Source organism: Penicillium psychrosexuale (assembly GCF_028828465.1).
Source record: "Penicillium psychrosexuale strain IBT 29551 chromosome Unknown utg000002l, whole genome shotgun sequence".
Taxonomy (NCBI): Eukaryota; Fungi; Ascomycota; class Eurotiomycetes; order Eurotiales; family Aspergillaceae; genus Penicillium; species Penicillium psychrosexuale.
In genome coordinates, this window is record NW_026643187.1 from 398,288 (window position 1) to 416,902 (window position 18,615).

Sequence of the window (18,615 nt, forward strand, 5' to 3'; positions counted from 1 at the left end):
GGATTGGCGGGCTTGGCAGTCACTCGCATAAAGGTTTACTGAGCGATATATTCTCCATCCAATCGCTTTTTTTAATTCCCTAATTCCGTCAACATGCTGCGTGAAGCATTTCTCATATTCATATGCGTGGCATGGGCGGGATTTGCTATTCATCTCTCGCCGTGGTTGAAGGTTAGATCAATATCCTGAAACTGATACTACTCAGGACTAACGTCGTGTAGGGCATCTCCCATGAAGTTGAAGCTTACAATGCTACTACATTTAATTACCCAGTGCCATTGTCCACACATAATGAAGAGCACACGCGTCTACTGCAGAATCTTCAACGATCTAGTGGGAAATGGGACTCTACCCACCCTCGACATCGATTGTTAACTGCCCTACATGGATATACCCGCTACAAAGACAAAAGCCTAGCCGAGGTGACTCGATGGAGAAATCTTTACAAAAATGTCCCAAAGCAGCAGAGAACAGTACGATATTTTTTTCTTTCCTCTTGTTTTTTCTTTGCGGGTCTTAAGTGGGTTTGGCTAACTGGCCTAGTTGCTCGAATCAACCATCCACTACACGCGTAAACTCAACACAATGGAACATCTGCTCGATACAAACAACGAACTCGCCAGATCTATTGTTGACCACGGCCTTTGGTTCTACAATATCAGTCAATCCGAGCTGGACGAATTCGTCGAAGAAAGCGAGAGTCAGCAGCGGTCCGCTGGAAGACTAGCGTCTCCCAGGGAATGAAGCATTTTGTGCGTGACTGGGCAGATGAGGGCCAAGAAGAACGTCAACAATCCTTTGGGTGTATCTTGAAATCGCTCGCCCAGACACCACGGGCGAACGAAAGACCCTTGCGAGTGCTGTTGCCTGGGGCGGGATTGGGAAGACTGGCGCATGAGGTTGACAATCTTGGAGGTAAGTACATAACTTCTATATGGGGAAGTCTCATTGGCTGATTGGAGATTAGGCTTTGAGGTCACCATGAATGAATGGTCAACATACATGAATCTGGCATACCGTTATGTGTCCAGTCGCTCAGCCCCTAACAGTGTATCATTCCACCCATACATCGACTGGTGGTCTCATCAAGTGACGACCGATGATCTCCAGCGCTCCGTTACATTTCCAAACCAAATTATTCACCCATCATCTGTCTTGCTCATAGAGGGAGATTTCACTACGGTATTCGAAGAGCACACAGGCCAATACGATATCATCGTGACCTTGTTTTTTATCGATACCGCGCGGAACCTAGTATCATACCTTGAGACCATCCACAGACTTCTTCGTCCTGGTGGCCGTTGGGTGAACCTAGGTCCTTTACTGTATGGTACCGCTCCATTTGTACAGTTATCACTAGACGAGATAGTGGCCGTGAGTGAGGGCATGGGATTCGAGTTTCAGGAGACAGATCCCACAATTGGAAATACCACGTTGCCTGACTTGCGAGTGCGAGGCTTGGAGGTAGCATACGGTCGAAATGAGCGCGGGTTGAATAAAAATGCATATCAGGCGCAGTATTGGGAGGCTGTTAAGCACTAGAACAGGAATAAAAGCTATTTCATATGTTGCTGCTGTCTATTACAATTCTACAAAATAACAAAGTAGCTGTTTATTACCAGAATATCATCTGAATTCAATCTGGTTGGTTCAAAAACGGGAGGCATCATACGGGATAGGGCTAGTTACGAACCACCTGCGTTGACACACAATATCTCGTGAGCTATCCACCTAATTTAACCGATAAATGAATTATTTTCCCATAGCCAACATATTGATGCCCCTTTTACCTCAGCCCACATTGACTAGCTAGCACAGACAGCATCTCGGTTACAAGGTTTCCGGTGATGCCGGTACCATAGCTCAGCAATATCGACCGATAGTAAAGGATTGTCACGTTAAGCGAATGGAGTATTCTGGACTCGAAATTTACACTAAGAATATGGTATTTCTCCTCGGACAATAAAAGCATCAACACTTGGCAAGCTGGGATCGGCAGGGACTGTATGCTCTGACCTTCCAAGACGGCCAATGATATACCTAAGAAAAGCAAAGCGCTCACTAATAAAGCATTATTACCCACATGCACGACCATCCACTGCAAGGCCAATTATATGTTCAATACCATGAGACATCCCCTCCGCTGCCAAGGCTATTTGAGAACCTTTGGGGCACCAAGACTCCCACTTGTCTTGGCCTCGCAAAATACTGCTCTCTCGGCGGAGTGGCAGGTATAAAGGGTACGGACCCTGTGCAGCGGATCTCTGAATTCGCAACATTCGCCATCGTCATTACATTGTGTACAGCCCTAAATCACCTCGCCACAATGAGATTCTCCATCTTTTTCATCGCAATGATGACTTCGGTCACATCCGCGGCCTCTACTCAGGACCCCGGTCCATCTCCTACTGCCTCAATCGGCTGTGAGCCCCACGGAGACCACTGGTATGTTCTATCCCATCGTATGATGTCTATTACTCGAGGGTACTCATTAACACTCTTCTATATAGGCACTGTGATGGCCCAGCCTCAACAGCCGTCTCCTCGGTCATCTCCTCGGTTACATCAACTGCAAGCGAAGTCGAAGCGAGCACCACTTCTGCGGAAGCTTCTCCGGCAAGCCCTAGTCCTACCGAGTCTATTGGTTGCGAGCCGCATGGCGACCACTGGCACTGCGATGGACCGGCCGAGACGTCTAGCGCCTCCGCTAGCACCTCTACGGGTACCTCCACCAGTGAGTCGGCCAGTGCTTCCGACAGTACTGCCGATAGTGCTTCCGCGAGTGCCTCCGCGAGTGCTTCTGCCAGCGCTGGAAATGAGGACAGCGGTACTGGAGCAATTGGAGTGCAAATTTCCCTGCTTGTTGGATTGTCGCTTGTCGCTGCTGGTCTGAATGTTTGAGTTTTGATGACTGTCTGTGACTGTCTGTGTGTGTGTGCGAGTTTGTTGCTATATCAAGGCGACCATCTCAAAGTACAGTGATTTAGGAATCGATTCATTATCTATGTAACCCTCGAACATTGAAAGCAGTTATATAAGCTGCATATCCTTAGTTAGTCAACTAATTCACTACCTAGGTGAAAACTATAGCCTAGCTAGGGCCCTTTCTATGGCAAAATCTGCGGTGATTGGCAGTTGGAGGTCTATAGGGCGGGAGATGTCGAAATTCATAGTTTGTCGCCAGATGAGATTTTTGTTAGAAGCTAGGTTCTACATTACTGGAATCGGTTACTTAATATATTTTTGCGCGGTAAAAAAACAATGTAGCGCGAAACGAACAGTACCTCAAGGACAAGAAGGGGAAAATGAGCGAAATGTCAGACGGACGGTATGGAACCTAGCAGTAGGGCATCACCCTACACTAACGGCATGCTACTGTAGAGCAGTTCATCTCTGCTCCATGCCGTCCAACATTTTACGTAGGGCACCTTGATAGTATTCTTATACTATATTAGATAGATTTTGCATCGATAAAGCTACTGTTCAATACTAGTCAAAGTGGGGTCAACAGAGGATATAGATGCATGCATACCGCCCAATTTGGTAATTTCTTCAGTCTCATCTCTAACTGGTCATGTATAGCTACTGGATACAAGCCTGACTAGGCTAAAGATTTACAATATTGGCAATTGATAAATACTAACCAGATATTGCACGTGGAAAGTACCGCAGGGCACTAGTTTGAATTGATAACATGGCATATCAACCATCAGGATTGACACATTTTCGAGAGAATATTGGTTCAATACATTAGTTCATTGTTGTGATCAAGGTGTCAGGCTTTTCTAATGCTCTTTTTGCAATAAATGATGCTACGCTTATTCGATACTAGTAGACCATAGATTGTAAACTAGACGATACACGACCAATCAAAAATACGTGTGAAGCGGGTCGCAACTGATGACAGCCACTGCTATCAAAGGAGTTGCTGCGGGTAGTAGTGTAAATTAAGACAAAGACAAGTGAAAGACTTCGATGGAGGGATTTCTTTTTTTTTTTGCTACGTAGAATATTGAATACAGAACGAGTGTGGGAAGATCCAGGATGAGTAAGTATGTGTAGCCAGTTCGAGGGAGATGTAAACAAGACGGAAAAGGAAAGGTACAGCTGGATTCCCGGAGAAGGAGAACGATAAAAAGAACCGGAAAAGAAGAAATGGACTTAACCTCCCTAAGGTTCCAGCCCTAGATCCTATCCTAATCCAATGACCCAGAAAATCAGAAATTGAAAGTTGGTTTGGTTGGCTTGTAAAAAAAAAAACGAGAGCTTCGTGAGTAGTGGGTTACATTTAACAAAGAACAAGACCAATAATCCAGAACAGGAGAGGGAATAAATCCTGCATTGCACGCTGCAAGAGGGGAAGAGGGAGAGAGATCCAGGTACAGTAAGAGGGCAGAGTAGAGGTAACAGCAATAGACTCTATTCCTGTCCAAAGCCAAGCGTTTCCTCCACCGCAATAGACATTTTGTGCTCGAGAGCATCGTGCGTCTTGTAAGGAGGGAGATCAAGACGGTTGAAGCTGTGTTGAAATAAGGTTAGCTATGATAGACCAGATATAAAAACCAGGATCGGATACATACCAAGTATGTGACTTAGGCAGCGCAGCAGGATCGCCAGACTTCTCGATGGTAAACCGTCTGGGACCATCGGATCCCTGCAGATCCTTGAATCCGTTGACAGGAATACGCGAGGTACCAGTAGTGAACTGGAGAAGACGAGACTTCTGCTCGGCATCCCAGGTACGGACAATCTTCCAGAAATTCTGGATGACCTCGTCCTGCTCCTGGTAGCCGCGGTAATCGGTGTGCTTCTTCCAGTCTTCGACGTCGATGTCGGCGATACCACCGATGAGCAACTCGAGTTCGCGCTCGTCGAAGACATTAACGAGATCGGGTGGGATGAGCTCGTTGAAGCCGGACATAAAGGCGTCGAACTGCTCCTCGACTCGCTTCATGATCTTCCATTCCGTAACCAACCTGCGACATGATTAGCGGGGTTCCATCATGATAAAGGGTAAGATTTGTTCCACTCACTCAATGTACTGTGGCTTGTTCTCGTTGGTGACGGGAATATCCCGGCCACCGGGTATCAAATCAATGGTGCGACGCTCGCCAAACTTCTCATCGTCAACCGAAAATGTGAGTTCCACAATTCCGTCAATGTCATTATCCCTACCATGGTGTTAATATAATAATTCCTCAAAATAAGATGGCACGTATCAAACTCACAGTGTCCATGCCAAATTCCGATGCAGATCCTCATCCACACCTTCCATATCTTGAAGACTGACTTTCTTGCGCAACATCATCTTGTAGAAAGCTCCAATAAAGAAGGAATCCAGGAAACGACGGTGGAAGATAGCCAGACCAACCACTCGGCCGATGAACTTGAAATAATTGAGATGCTCGGGGTTCACGCCCGAGTGGGGATTAATCTGCAAGGTATAATTATCGTGGGCAGAGTACTCGAAGAGACAATAGAAAGGATTGAACATTTCATGAGAGAGGAGGAAGAAGAATTCACTGCGAGAGTTAGCATTTTGACTGATACCGGAGAAAGAAGAACGGAACATACCGTGAAAGACCACCGTAGTCGAGACCATCTTCGCCATCGAACTTGATCATTAGGCGCTTCTTAAGATCGGATGCGCTCTGGCGCATAATTTCGGCATATGAATCCTCGAAGATGTTATTACGACGGACTTTAACGTGACACTGTCCGGACATAATGCGCAATGCAGGTTGGGACCGGAAGTAGATCAGCTTGCGCCGGAAGTCACGCTTGTACTGGGGCACACCCTGGTCCAAAGAGGAGGGGAGTCGCGGATCATCCCATGTAGTCGTCTTGGTGTTGTGGTCGACGAAATATACGCGAGCAGTGTTGGTAAGACGCATTTCCCAGCCGCTGGGAAGAGGACCCAATTGGGATACGGGCTGCTGTTGAATGGTGGTGTTGTTTGCGCCACCTGTGGTCTGTCCCTGGCCGTACATGCGGATGTACTGCTGCCGACGAGGATCGACCCATGTTGTCGTGCGCGTGTTGTGGTCCACGAAGTAGGGCCGTCCCTCGGGCGTCACTCGTCGTTCCCAGCCTGGCGGAAGCTCCCCTGTGCCTGCAGTGGTGGCTCCCGTCGCCATCATGGAGATCGCGGCGGCGTTAGACCCGGCGGGGGCTCCGGTTGCGAGAGAGGTTCCTGCGTTAGGCCCGGGTGGTGGTGTGGGTGCCTGCTGGGCATCAGGCAGGTTGGGTGAATTGGCCCCGGTCCGATCTTCTGGAAGCATTCGGCTCTGGTGGGCCCGACGTTCGAGCTGCATGTTTGCTTCGCGCTGCGAACGCTGGGCATGCTCGTTATAGTTGGCCGATGGTCGTGACCAGGTCGTGGTGCGCGTATTATGGTCCACATAATATGTTCGTCCCAAATTGTCTTCGCGCCGTTCGTATCCGGCGGGGAGTCGACCCTGGCTGTCCTCAAAGGAGCTGAGATTGGCGCGAGATGGGGCGCCAGGTCCAGGGGGATTGGTTGGGGCGCCATTCGACGGGGGAGGAGCGCCGGCTGGAGGACCGGTGGTCGGAGTGCGCTGGGGCAATGATGAACTTGAAGCTGCGGCAGGGGTCGTATCGGTATTGCTGGGGCCAGCCTGCGATTGAGCTGTTGGTGCTGCAACCTGGGGCACAAGGCCGCTGGAAGTCGATGATTGAGCCTGTTGACGCTGGAGTCCATTCTGGTTCGGATGCGGGGTGGTGAGGTTTGACGATAGATTGATGATCAATTTTCCGTGAACCACGAGGTTGTCGTTCGATTTTTTCAGATCCCTAGTAAGCATTTCTGTGGGGGGCACATGGCCGTCAGGTTAGCCCACGTTTCTCTGACTCGCGATCGGCGTTCTGCGGACGTACCATCACCACCCATCGACAAGTCAATGACATCGCCGATGCGAACATTGATGACTCCGAGGAACCCCTGATCCTTCTTCTTGAATTTTTTCTGGTCGAAGATTTGAATCGCAAGAATGCTGTCCTCATTGACTCTCCTGTAAAGATCCATAGTTAATAAGGTTCACCCTTTCCCCTGACAGCGGGCAGATACGTACAAATCGAACGGCTCATTCCAATAGGGATTCAGAGTCTTCTTGATCACCGAAGTTGTATGTGTTTGCTCTCCTCCAACAGTAGCGACGGCGAATGGATCGGGGAATCCTAGAAAGAGGTGGTCAGTTCAACCCCGCAGGACTCGATCAACCGATCCGAAGGAGACGACATACGGAAGACATCGCGTTTGTACAAGCCGTCAGCCGCGATAACTATATGTCAGAGATGTTAGTCTTGTACGGATGCGGAACCCCGCAGAGTCCCACGATGATTCGACGGAATGACAGTCTTACTTGTGACCCGGAGATTTGGCTGGCTATAATGCATGTTAGCGATGATCTGAAGATCCAGATTAGAACAGAGCCCGATGCGAGTCCAACTTACGCTGGGAGATTTGACGCCATGATGCTTTACAAGCGCCGATCAATCACGCCCAAAGAACAGCGCGGGCGCGCACATTCACGAGGGGGAGAAGGACCAAACCGAGTTCGCCCAGGGTCAAAGCCTGGAAAGCGTGAATAGGTTGGTGATTTGCAGGTTTGGTGATGGGTGGTAGTAGTGTTAAGAGAGGAGAAGGAAGAGAAAGAAAGGGTTAGGCGTTAGGTGCGCCCGGGGTTTGTATGGCGCAGGTACTCGGACTACGTATTCACTATGTACGAGATACCCGGTCAGTACTTCCTGGGGCTGAGCACGGTAGATTTCTAACGTTGAATTATAATCTCGTTATCATTTTACTACATTAACCAATATTGTATAGCCCTAGAAAGCCATATTCAATTTTTTCCCAGGTTACCTTCTAAGCATACGTAATAGAGTAAATTTAGTTAGCGGGTGTGGGCGGGTAGAGTGGCAATTTGATATTAATAGGATGGTAATAAGAGAATATCACAGCTATGCCAGCTACCCCAGCTATCCTGGTAAGAGTTACGACTTTTTGTTTAGGCAACCAGATTTAGATGATGTTCGAAGTTCTTTATATGCCGCCATTGGTACTATGGTATGTACCCTGTACTCTGTACCCTATATAATACACAACCCTTCTTGTTATACCCCCGTGTACATTAAATACAACTCCCAAAGCCAACAATAGCCAAATCTCATCTCGTATTCTTTTTTTTTGCTAATTCTTTGCCCGGAAATTATTGTACAGCACAGTTCCCACAACTCCATACCCACACATAGAGAAAATGAGGAGAGGATTCAGTTCCGGTCCTGAAATCGGACACCAGACCCGGGATTTCCAGAAGCACGCTCAAACAAAACACTTAGTAGGGCGAGAAACCACGGCCTCGGCCCCGGTAGGGAGCACCACCGCGATATCCACCACCACGAGGGAAGCCGCGGCCACGACCGCGGCCGAAGCCACGACCACGGCCACGGTGCATCCCAGGCAGGTTGGTACGCTTAGGCACGACCTGTTATTCGACATAAGTGAGTGTAAAGAGAATAGGACCAGCAATTATAAACCAACCTTCAAGTTGCGACCGCGAAAGACACTCTCATTCAACACCAGAGCCTGGGCGACTAGGCTAGGTTCCGCAAATTCAACATAGGCATAACTGCAGCGCGTTGTCAGATCACATCCATCTATATTTTCCCGTCCGTCTGTTCAGATCTCACCCTTTGGGCTGGCCAGAGAACTTGTCCAGCAAAATGGTAACCCGGTTGATGGAACCACAGCTCTGGAAATGAGCCTGAATTTCCTCCGGCGAAGCACCGTAGTCGACATTGCCGACGAAAATGCTACGCGCATCAATATCTTCCTTGTTCTCTTGAAGGCTCTCGGTTTGCTGGTCGAGGTCGGCTTGCATCTCGCGCAGCTTGGCGGCCTCGGATTCCATCTCGGCCACTCGTCGCTTCATGGCCTCAATCTCTTCCTGTAGGAATCAATCATGTCAGCGGGGTATGCCTTGTATATGAGAAAAAGTATGCGACGTTGGTATGAAAGAAATGACCCAAAAATCTCGAACAAAGAGTGGAATTGCTTTCAATGCAGCGGAACAACCCTACCTCGTCATCTGCACCATCTTCCTGGTGTGGAATCTGCTCCGCCTTGACCTCCACTGGAATCTCCTGACCTTCAGCAGCCATCTTGTCGGTAAAAAAAGAAAAGTGTTAAGTTGGGGGTATTCGAAGGGTCGGTGAACGCGCCGGTAATACCGATGAGGGGAGCAAGTCAGAGCTCTCCGAGGGTCGGTATAATCTTTACGCCTCAAATTTTGTATATGAAAACGAAGGGATTGAGTTGCTTGAACTTGGGAATGGCCCAGGTGATTTGTATGAGTTAGATCCCTCTGTTCAAGACCTCTAGGCGGCAGAGAATTGAAGTTCTGGGGTTTGGCAATGAGAGGCTTTCTATTTCGGGAATAGCGCCTTTCCGACGATAAATTGGCATACTGCCGGGCGGTATACTTCCAGCCTCACTCGACAGAGTTTACTTCACTAAATGTCAGACTAGGATATAGCCCTAGGCCTGAAATAGGGATCGTGGTTTTTGCTATAGTCTAGTGGTAAAATACGCTGTATATTTTCCACACTAATACAAACATTCGCCTTCCAAAAAGTGGAGAAATTGAGTATCTTTGTATAGCACCGTCTGTACAAAAGTACATCGGCATGATATTTCAATCATCTGAACTCTTCACCGTCTACTAGACAGGTAAATATATGTATACAGGTATGTATGTGCAACTTGAAAAGGATTACGAAGTGGAAAAGTCATAGACCATTGGTGTTTATACAGTCCTGTGTTTGACATGATCTTGTTCCTCTCCATTGGATATTAGTTTAATCCTGGGTAGTTCAAGGGTGCAGAAATTCGGACCATTGAGTTATCATGCCTATGCACTTGTTGTATGTGTTGAAATTTTGATAGATAAGCAGAAACTCCATGGCCTAGGAGAGAGGCGCGAAGACATAAGAGAATCACGAAACGAAATCAGAGCGAGGAATTCAGCCCGTAAGAATAGATGGCAATATCATAGAAGATTTTGAGGAAATGAATCGATTCAAGGTATCATGTATCAAATTGAAAAAGCATGAGATCTGCTACAAGGCAGAGAGAAGGAGAAGAACGTATGATCAGGCGAACACCAAGGCAATTATGTACACGGATGAGGGGAAAGGAGGACAATAGGCATAACTTATAAGGACGGCATCACGAAGCCGGGGGGTGGTTCTTGCGGAAGGAGACCTTCTCAACAGCCACATTTTCTACCCCATTGGCATCGGTCTTCAGCTGATAGACGTATAACACAAGGACATCACCTTGGATCTATTCGGAGTCAGCATGTACACTATCTTTCAAATCCGGCAGGGCAACTCACGTCCATCAGGCAGAAACTCGGTATAGGCTCCTCGTCATCTGGCCAGAAGCCCGAGCTCATAGCACCCGTTGCGCTTCCCGGGTTGATAAAGAACCGGCCCTCCATCTCAAATGCCTCGAAGCGGTGGGTACCACCCCACAGCAGGACGTCGACATCCATCTGGCGGGCTGCAATAAGCAGTGCCTCGGCGTCGGCGGGTGGCACGATGGTGTGGCCATGAGTGAAGCCAATTCGTAGACTGCCATGAGTCACGATCTTAGAGAGAGCGAGGTTGGGAGAATCGACATCGTAGTCGCCCTTGACCATCTGTAGGTCCGGGGCTACCTCGCGGAGGAAATCATAGGTCTCGCGATCAGTCAAGTTGCCCAGACAAAGGGTCTGGCCGATCTTGCCAGGGGTCAGAAGTTTGCGAAACTAGAATCGAGAGTCATTATCAGCATGCTGGAGTAGATTGTGACGCAAAAGACAGACGGACCTTGGCTGGAAGATCCTAGACGACGTGTTAGCGGAGACAGTGAAGCTGAGCTGAGGACAGCTTACAGGAGCTCGGTCAGGGATGAACAGGTCACCAATGACCAAGACCAAACGGGCGGTCATCCTGGATGGTGCGTGTGGGGTCAATGAAGATCAATGGTCCATCCACGGTGATTGGGAATCGGAAATCGGAGCAAAGCCAGAAAGAAACAACGCCTGTTGGCTTCAGCCTGATGGAGCTTCGCGGGGAAGAGCAACTAAGCAATGCCCTAAGCCCTATTTTATGTCCGAATCTGGCTAGCGCTATCTGCTCTATGAAGCCCATCTCGATCTTGGTTTTCTTTCGCATTGGCTCATCAGACCGAACGTCTCGTCCGAATGCTTTTCGGTTTGATGAGTCCAATCATATGCTACACCTCTCTTCGAGGGTTAACTCTTGGTGGAGGTCGCCGGAGGAGAATACTACATTGGGGTTCGACAATCGAATAGAGTAGCAGTTGCCGGGCAGACATCGGCATTTGGATTTGATATTATATAGACATTCAACGAGAGAACGAGTGTAGTATTCGATACTCCAATCTCCAATATATGTGAGTGAACGGTACGGAGTACAGCATATATACTTCAGGATGATATAAAATGTCAAACATCCTGCAGAATACCCCAGATATTGCCCCATATCCCCAAGTACCCTCCATAGAAGAAATCATACGGCGTAAGACTTAGACGGTTGGAAATCTCACTCGGTAGGATCCGCCCGGCCTTCCTTTCTCCGACGTCAAACCCCGAAAGAAAAACAGACACCTTCGGAGACAAGACTCAGTTCATATATAGCCCAAGTCTCACTTCGCACGTCCTCGGTTCTATCGTCCGAGTCAACAAATCATCGAATTCTCCTCGGAATCTCGGCCAATCCACTCGGCGGTGATCCCCGAAATCTCCTTACCCTCGGGAACTCCTCCAATCCCCTTTCACGCGAAGAAAAAGTACCCCGCGGCTCGCCGCAATCGGAAAACTGGCGTCCAGATCGCCTACGGAGCGTTTGAGCCTGATTTCCAGACACCTGGACCAGCGTCTCCCATTGCCTGACCTCAATACTCCCTTCTCGACCGAAAGAAATTCACTATTTCCCGACGACATCGAATATAAACCCATTGACCGCTCCATTCCTCCTGCCCCTCTCTCACCAACTCCCACTATGTCTATCCAAACCCCTCACAACACCCTCCTGATCCCAGGACCCATCGAATTCGACGATGCCGTCCTCCAGTCTATGTCCCACTATGCGTGAGTCACAATATATTATGCTACAATATACAACCAACTAAATCTCCCAGTGAGAGCCACGTCGCCCCCGGCTTCGTCAAGGTCTTCGGCGAGACCCTAACTCTCGTCCGCAAGGTCTTCCAATCCACCAACCCCACCGCGCAGCCCTTCATCATCGCCGGAAGCGGCACGCTGGGCTGGGATCTTGTCTCCGCCAACCTGATCGAGCGCGGGGAGAACGCCCTCGTTCTTAACACCGGATACTTCGGCGACTCCTTCGGCCAGTGCCTCGAGACATATGGTGCTAACGTCACCCACCTTAAGGCACCCATCGGCGATCGCTCTTCGCTCGAGGAAGTGGAGCAAGCTCTGAAGGAGAAGTCGTACAAGGTCATCACCCTCACACACGTCGACACCTCGACCGGCGTCCTTTCCGACGTTAAGGGCGTAGCACAATTGGTGCGCCGCGTCAGCCCAGACACCCTCGTGGTCGTGGACGGCGTGTGCAGTGTCGGCTCGGAGGAGATCGCCTTCGACGAGTGGGATCTCGATGCCGTCCTCACAGCTTCGCAGAAGGCCATCGGCTGCCCACCCGGTCTCAGCATCGTCATGACATCCGGACGCGCCATCCAAGCCGCCCAGTCGCGCAAGACCCCGCCTAGTTCTTACTATGCCTCTATCGCCAACTGGCTCCCTATCATGAAGAACTACGAGAACAACAAGGCCTCTTACTTCGCTACCCCACCCACCCAGCTCGTCCACGCCCTCCACACCACCCTCACCCAGATCACCGTTGATGTCCCCGCCCGCTTCGCTATCCACGCCAAGGTCTCGGATAAGGTCAAGGCTGCTGTTGCCGAGCTTGGTCTGAAGCAGGTCGCTTCCCGCCCTGAATGCCAGGCTCATGGCATGACTGCCATTTACTTGCCTGAGGGTCTGGTTCCGGCTGATGTCCTGCCTGGTCTGCTCAAGCGGGGTGTCATCTTTGCAGCTGGCCTGCACAAGGAGATTGCTACTAAGTACATCCGGTTCGGCCACATGGGTGTCAGTGTCACTGATCCCAAGCGTGGTGACATTGACAATGCCCTGACAGCGCTCAAGGAGGCTCTGGCCGAGGCCAAGCAGGCTAAGGGTCTGTAAGGGCTGTACTCCGGTAGATCGATGTAAATAGGATCACTCAGACTTGTCTAGAGTAAGCCTTGTAGATCAGTTTTGGTAAAACTACTGCAATGAATTATTGATTATTGATAATGTTCGTTATTTCAGTTTCAGAAACTACCTTGCATAGCATCATGACCCTGTGATTTTATGGAAGCTCATATATCGCATAGAAGCATCAATCTTTCTCTTTTACCTACCATAACATTTATAATCCCTACAGCCCTGAATTAACAAGAAGCAAACCTTCTAATCTGCAGCTACCCACCGATCCTCCACATTCTGGAATCCTCCCTATTGGCGCGTCTAACCATACCCAAGGCACTAGCCGAAGAATGCACCAGACTTGTAGGGATAGAAATTGAACAGCCAGTCACAGTTAGGAATGTAATATTGTGCCAGGAATTACTCCTCGCAGTCTTAAATTTTCCCTTGTCAGCTCCTACTTAGTATCAGATAAGCTGGAAATATGCCAAGACCCCCCTGCAACACCCCTAGACAGCAATGCAGAGCAACCCTGTCTTGAATAAAAGCGGTGGATCTTCAATGTTTCGCGTAGCACTATAGTGTGGACGGTTCCCGCATCGCTAACCGAACTAGGGCTATATTTCCACATAGAATCTCCTTGTGGTTTTCGATAGGGTTACGCCTGAGATGAATATGAAGGTGGTAGGAGTGGAATGTGATGTCTTTGATAGAATGTAGCAGTGGACTTCATTTTATTTGCTGTATCCCCTGTACGTCTGCTCACTTATATTATCATCCATAAAGTAGCGAAGCGTTCTAACCCTGATCATATCTTAATATAAAATCTATACAAGATGCATTACTTGAAACCCATCCTCCCATTTATCCTAGCAGCCGCGAGTTTCGCCTCAGCAAACACAACGACAGCCACATTAGCAGACAACGTGGTGAATACTACATGTGTATCGGACAAGTAAGTTGGGTCGATCTACGCATACGCATTCCAAATTGAGCCCAGATACTGACTATCTAACCAAATAGCATTCTGCAGCAATGTGTTCAACCAATGCAATCTACCTTGGCAAACTGCGCACCGGACGATTGGAATTGCCAGTGTACTAGTAGCACAAATATCCTGGAGTAAGTCTCATCTAACCCCTCGACAATTCCTAAAACTTACTCTATACACCACCTTCGCGCATACAAATAACAAATTGACACTAATACCACCTCAGCTGCTATAATAACTGTCCTAACGACACATCGAGAAAGGACGCCGAATCCATGCGCCAACAAAACTGCGCTAATGCTAAAGCACATGCGCCAACATCGACATCCACAGCTGCATCTGCTATAAGCTCTAGTAGAGCTGCGGCTACGAGGAGCACTGATATTGAGGATGGAACGGAAATTTCCGACTCTGAGGCCGAGAATGAGTTCAAGGAACATCCGATAAAGCAGTATAGTGGGTTGGAGGCTAATTCGATCCCTCGTCCAGAACAGGGATCTGCTTCTGTTTTGAGGATGGGTGGTTGCTTGAGTTTTCTAAGTCTTGCACTAGTTATCATTCTTTCGTTCTAGTGTTATCTTTAATATTACTGTGTGTACCATATACTATGAATACCGTCCTAGGCCTATTCTCCCATGCACATAATGTACTTTATTTTTTTCTCTGACATTTTCTTCAACTAAGTAACGCACGAACTCGGACCCAAAGAAAAAAAAACAAACCATTGTAACAAACTGCACAGTAGTAAAAGAAAACAATTGCCCGTCCCATAACGGGCTACGCATCATTTCCGAATGACTGAACAACTTCAGTTCCGTTTCTTGTATCTCCGACGGACTCTCCGGCAATCCAGCACAGGATGGTGACCCAGCCGTCTAAGTTATTTTGGATGCCATCCTTAAAGTCCATGATTCGCGACGAACGGACTTGAAGAGCCTTGGGATTCTGCTTGTCGTGCCAGATCTGAAGGATACGGACTTGAAAATCCGATACTGAAAAGACTGTGATAGGGATGTATCGGTGGTCGTTATATCCATCTTCGAGTCGGCGCTTAGCGATCAAGCCATAGGAAATAGATACCTCACCCGAGTTAAGGCGATCAATAAGGTGAGGCTGTGAATCAACTATGAAGGCGTTGATATGGGGCTGAGACGCTTTCTTCGCGTTTGTCCAGCCTGCGAGCTTCCATTGCCATTGGGGTGCATATACAGAGCCGAGATCGTTGCTATATAGTAAGGATGGTTAGATAAAGGTATTGTATAGTATAATAACTCAGCGACTTACTCTTCATCAAGGATATAAGCCGGCACATTATCACCAAAGAAGTTATCCAGAGAATAATGGAAGGCCTTGACCACCTGGCACGCGTTAAGCCACCGCCGGTATTGATATAATTTCGGGATATCCTTGATATTCAGGCCGTGGATATCGAATTCATCCCAAGGTTGTTCACGGATCACATATTCTCTCATTTTATCATGGGCGAATGGCTTCACAAAGCGAGGGCCATAGTCTAGGGGATCACCAGAAGATAATTCTAGTTCAGTGGTAGTGATATGCAGATTTTTCTCGTTGCTGCGAGAGAGAAGGAGAGCGAGGGCCTTCCGAGTGGCGTTATGGCAGGTTTTAACGTAAATCTGACCTTCATCCCACTGCGTCGTTTGGGGCTCATGCTCTGATGTGATGGGCTTCATACTGTGTCCGCCAGTCGGTCACGATAGCGAGGTAGGCGTTGAATTCTGCTAGATTGTGCTGTCGGAAACAAGTGGAAAGAGGAAGGAGATCCCTGGGCTTGCGACAGCTTTTATGGCTGATGTGACAAGGCTAGAACCTGTTGTTGGTCTTCTTACGCGCCTTGTTGTTGTTGTGTTTGTTGATTGGCGTCGGTTGGCTTGCCAAGCTGGAGTAAAATAAAAGCAACTAAGCCCAATTCGGATTTGATATGGCAGAGCCGCCAAACGCTACTTCTAACTAGGTAGAGTTCCTTCGTCGCTACTAGTAGTATATCGCCGACTCTCCTAAGTACGTAAACGGTCTTAACCTCCTTAAAAGTTTTAACATAACTGTTTTTGTGAAGTACTATTCGAAAGTATAGGTATAAGTGTAGGCATAGCTACGATCCGGGAATATTTCTAGTAGCAGGTAATAATTACTACTATTTAGGAAGAGTAGGGCGTTTCGCTACAAAAAGGCTACACGGTGAAAACGAAATTTCTAGATGTAACCTTTGACAGTGAGTGGAAACATCCATTCATAGAGCAATAAGAATGAAATAATCATAGTCGCTGCTGAACAAAAGAAAACGCGAAAGTAAAAATACAGAAAAGAAAAAAGCAAATTTGACTCCTCCGTGGCATGTCCTTCGGGCTGCAGCATAGCAATAATTTAGAGGTTCTTCATGGCAAGAATTGCGTCACAGACATCAGCTCCAAGCACAGTTCCAGCGTCAGCGTCACGAGTGGAGGTATCGCCAGAGTCGAACGTCTTATCTTTAGGGTTAGGTTGCCCAGCTTCCTCGCGTGTTTTCTTCCGATCAGGGGAATTATTCCACGTGAACAAGGGATTCTGGGAGTTCCGATCCGGAAACACAACGGGCTAGTGTAACCAGTGTCGACCGATTGAGGTACTCGCCGGCTGAGGGCCAAAAACGTGTGGCTTCAACCTTTCTTGCCACAGCTCACTGGCTCCTCGGCTCTTTGCATTTAGGTATGCAATGATAAAGCAGAAGTACAAATACCGTTCGCGAGGACGGTTATCGGAAACGAACATCAATGGCTTATTGTCAATGTCCTATTATATCATTAATATAATACTCAACTCTAGCTTTTGCAATACTGACCTTTAGTCTCATATAAGATCCATCAAAGAAACCGATGGTGTCCTCCTTCTTTGATTCGTCCAAGACAACACACCTCCATTGAGTTGGACTTTTCATCGGGCCGGGCATAGGTACAATCGCGATGGTACCTCGGTCGAAAAGTAGCTCAATATTTTCTGCTAGTGTGATGCCTAATTTGTATGAGTCAGTCATTTTCTTTGCCACAAAGAGAACATTCTTACCATTGCGGCGGTTACCAAGAACTCCATTGCTGACTCCGAATAGGTGGCAAACTTCCTTGGATGTCATAGATTTGGGTACAAGATGAGCAGCTTTTATATTATTTTGGGGAAGTACAGTGCCCAACACATGACACCACCCAAAGCCAGGGCGACAATGCTCATTGTTACCGTAGTACGCGTAGACCTTCTTCTTGAACGCAGATTGATCGAACTTGAACCCTTCTGTTTTGCACGTGCCCCCAGCACACGGGAGATTATAGCGTCGCGGTAAGCATGCTCGAGCAGGCTTTGGTCAACCAGTCCTTCAATCCTCTGACGTTTCGCTGAAACTTGTTCAGCAATGGGCGCTATGCCTTCAGGACATGAATGGTTGATGATGACGAACGGAAGGACTTCAAGAAGGGTTCTGTTTCTTGCTGAAAGGGTGTCATGGGAGATCTTTTCTGTCTTCTTGCTTCGTTGAGGCCGTCTCGGACACATCGCATGTACTCAAGTTCACTTTCCATTGCCGCGAGTTTCATATCAAGAATATCGGATGTTGTCGACTCAACTGACATCTCAGAAAGGCGGGATGCTACACTTACAGACCTTTGCTTGCAAGTCCGTAGCGCTAACTGACGAGAGGGCGCCATAAGAGACGATATTCTTTGGGGGATCATCGGCAGGCTTGTTCATTGACGGTATTATGCAGAAAAGAAAACGAAGGGCTGATCAAACTGGGAAGAAGAGGTAACAGGCTGGTGAGGTGTTGGGAGAAAAGCAATATCCGTGGATAAGCTAAAGAAAGGTGATGCCAAGCTGAAGCAAAAGAGCAACTAAGCCGAATTCGGATTTGACATGGCAGAGCCGCCAAATTACTAAAGCAGTTACTAGAGTAACTAACTAGTTATTTTCTCAAACGGTTGCTTGAGCAGTTTCTCGAGCAGTTTCTCAAGCGGTTTCTCAAGTAGTTGCTAAAGTAATTGACGATAAAGCAGTTGATTACGCAGTTAATAATGATTGCGGAGCGAAGCGTAGCAAGTAACTATAAATCAGAGGGTCTTACGTACGTGTCACGTGACCAAGTTTCTCCTAAGGCTGAATTATGACAAAAGCAGGGGAGTTGATCTAGCCGAGTGGTCGCTGTGAAGCCAATAAGCCAGTAAGAGGGGGGCTTTGCGCAGAATTAGAAGTTAGAATCAGTCGCTTCGCTCTGCAACGAGGCCGTCGAGATCCCTAGTATCTTACAGTCAGAATGACAAAACACGTAAAATACAAACCATAACG

General features: G+C 48.1%; 10 protein-coding genes across 10 annotated transcripts; 4 read left to right on the top strand and 6 right to left on the bottom strand.

Moving 5' to 3' along the window:
- Nucleotides 1-93: 93 nt before the first annotated feature.
- Nucleotides 94-1,542, top strand: N7518_001291 (uncharacterized protein; the record flags this gene model as incomplete). The annotated part of the gene is made up of 5 exons (XM_057182219.1): nucleotides 94-171; nucleotides 222-473; nucleotides 544-700; nucleotides 769-915; nucleotides 968-1,542. 5 exons carry the CDS (start codon nucleotides 94-96, stop codon nucleotides 1,540-1,542), a joined length of 1,209 nt encoding a protein of 402 aa, XP_057043669.1.
- A 784-nt stretch (nucleotides 1,543-2,326) lies between these two features.
- N7518_001292 (uncharacterized protein) lies at nucleotides 2,327-2,901 on the top strand (the record flags this gene model as incomplete). The annotated part of the gene is made up of 2 exons (XM_057182220.1): nucleotides 2,327-2,445; nucleotides 2,511-2,901. 2 exons carry the CDS (start codon nucleotides 2,327-2,329, stop codon nucleotides 2,899-2,901), a joined length of 510 nt encoding a protein of 169 aa, XP_057043670.1.
- A 1,518-nt stretch (nucleotides 2,902-4,419) lies between these two features.
- On the bottom strand, nucleotides 4,420-7,493 carry N7518_001293 (NEDD4 family E3 ubiquitin-protein ligase; the record flags this gene model as incomplete). Its single annotated transcript, XM_057182221.1, has 10 exons — nucleotides 4,420-4,519; nucleotides 4,581-4,976; nucleotides 5,034-5,171; nucleotides 5,229-5,522; nucleotides 5,575-6,826; nucleotides 6,898-7,031; nucleotides 7,092-7,197; nucleotides 7,263-7,301; nucleotides 7,383-7,405; nucleotides 7,474-7,493. The coding sequence occupies 10 exons, from the start codon at nucleotides 7,491-7,493 to the stop codon at nucleotides 4,420-4,422; spliced, it is 2,502 nt and encodes an 833-aa protein (XP_057043671.1).
- An 861-nt stretch (nucleotides 7,494-8,354) lies between these two features.
- On the bottom strand, nucleotides 8,355-9,180 carry N7518_001294 (polyadenylate-binding protein; the record flags this gene model as incomplete). Its single annotated transcript, XM_057182222.1, has 4 exons — nucleotides 8,355-8,504; nucleotides 8,561-8,648; nucleotides 8,710-8,966; nucleotides 9,100-9,180. 4 exons carry the CDS (start codon nucleotides 9,178-9,180, stop codon nucleotides 8,355-8,357), a joined length of 576 nt encoding a protein of 191 aa, XP_057043672.1.
- Nucleotides 9,181-10,246: 1,066 nt separating this feature from the next.
- On the bottom strand, nucleotides 10,247-11,012 carry N7518_001295 (vacuolar protein sorting-associated protein 29; the record flags this gene model as incomplete). Its single annotated transcript, XM_057182223.1, has 4 exons — nucleotides 10,247-10,363; nucleotides 10,416-10,829; nucleotides 10,891-10,905; nucleotides 10,956-11,012. The coding sequence occupies 4 exons, from the start codon at nucleotides 11,010-11,012 to the stop codon at nucleotides 10,247-10,249; spliced, it is 603 nt and encodes a 200-aa protein (XP_057043673.1).
- An 865-nt stretch (nucleotides 11,013-11,877) lies between these two features.
- On the top strand, nucleotides 11,878-13,295 carry N7518_001296 (alanine--glyoxylate transaminase; the record flags this gene model as incomplete). The annotated part of the gene is made up of 2 exons (XM_057182224.1): nucleotides 11,878-12,176; nucleotides 12,227-13,295. Coding segments are annotated over 2 exons (1,368 nt in total), but the record flags the coding sequence as incomplete, so codon positions are not given.
- Nucleotides 13,296-14,134: 839 nt separating this feature from the next.
- On the top strand, nucleotides 14,135-14,861 carry N7518_001297 (GPI anchored serine-threonine rich protein; the record flags this gene model as incomplete). The annotated part of the gene is made up of 3 exons (XM_057182225.1): nucleotides 14,135-14,253; nucleotides 14,322-14,420; nucleotides 14,516-14,861. 3 exons carry the CDS (start codon nucleotides 14,135-14,137, stop codon nucleotides 14,859-14,861), a joined length of 564 nt encoding a protein of 187 aa, XP_057043675.1.
- A 205-nt stretch (nucleotides 14,862-15,066) lies between these two features.
- N7518_001298 (uncharacterized protein) lies at nucleotides 15,067-15,983 on the bottom strand (the record flags this gene model as incomplete). Its single annotated transcript, XM_057182226.1, has 2 exons — nucleotides 15,067-15,514; nucleotides 15,667-15,983. The coding sequence occupies 2 exons, from the start codon at nucleotides 15,981-15,983 to the stop codon at nucleotides 15,067-15,069; spliced, it is 765 nt and encodes a 254-aa protein (XP_057043676.1).
- Nucleotides 15,984-16,674: 691 nt separating this feature from the next.
- N7518_001299 (uncharacterized protein) lies at nucleotides 16,675-17,416 on the bottom strand (the record flags this gene model as incomplete). The annotated part of the gene is made up of 4 exons (XM_057182227.1): nucleotides 16,675-16,884; nucleotides 16,939-17,079; nucleotides 17,129-17,298; nucleotides 17,350-17,416. The coding sequence occupies 4 exons, from the start codon at nucleotides 17,414-17,416 to the stop codon at nucleotides 16,675-16,677; spliced, it is 588 nt and encodes a 195-aa protein (XP_057043677.1).
- A 280-nt stretch (nucleotides 17,417-17,696) lies between these two features.
- On the bottom strand, nucleotides 17,697-18,024 carry N7518_001300 (uncharacterized protein; the record flags this gene model as incomplete). The annotated part of the gene is given in 2 exon segments (XM_057182228.1): nucleotides 17,697-17,923; nucleotides 17,934-18,024. 2 exon segments carry the CDS (start codon nucleotides 18,022-18,024, stop codon nucleotides 17,697-17,699), a joined length of 318 nt encoding a protein of 105 aa, XP_057043678.1.
- Nucleotides 18,025-18,615: the final 591 nt, after the last annotated feature.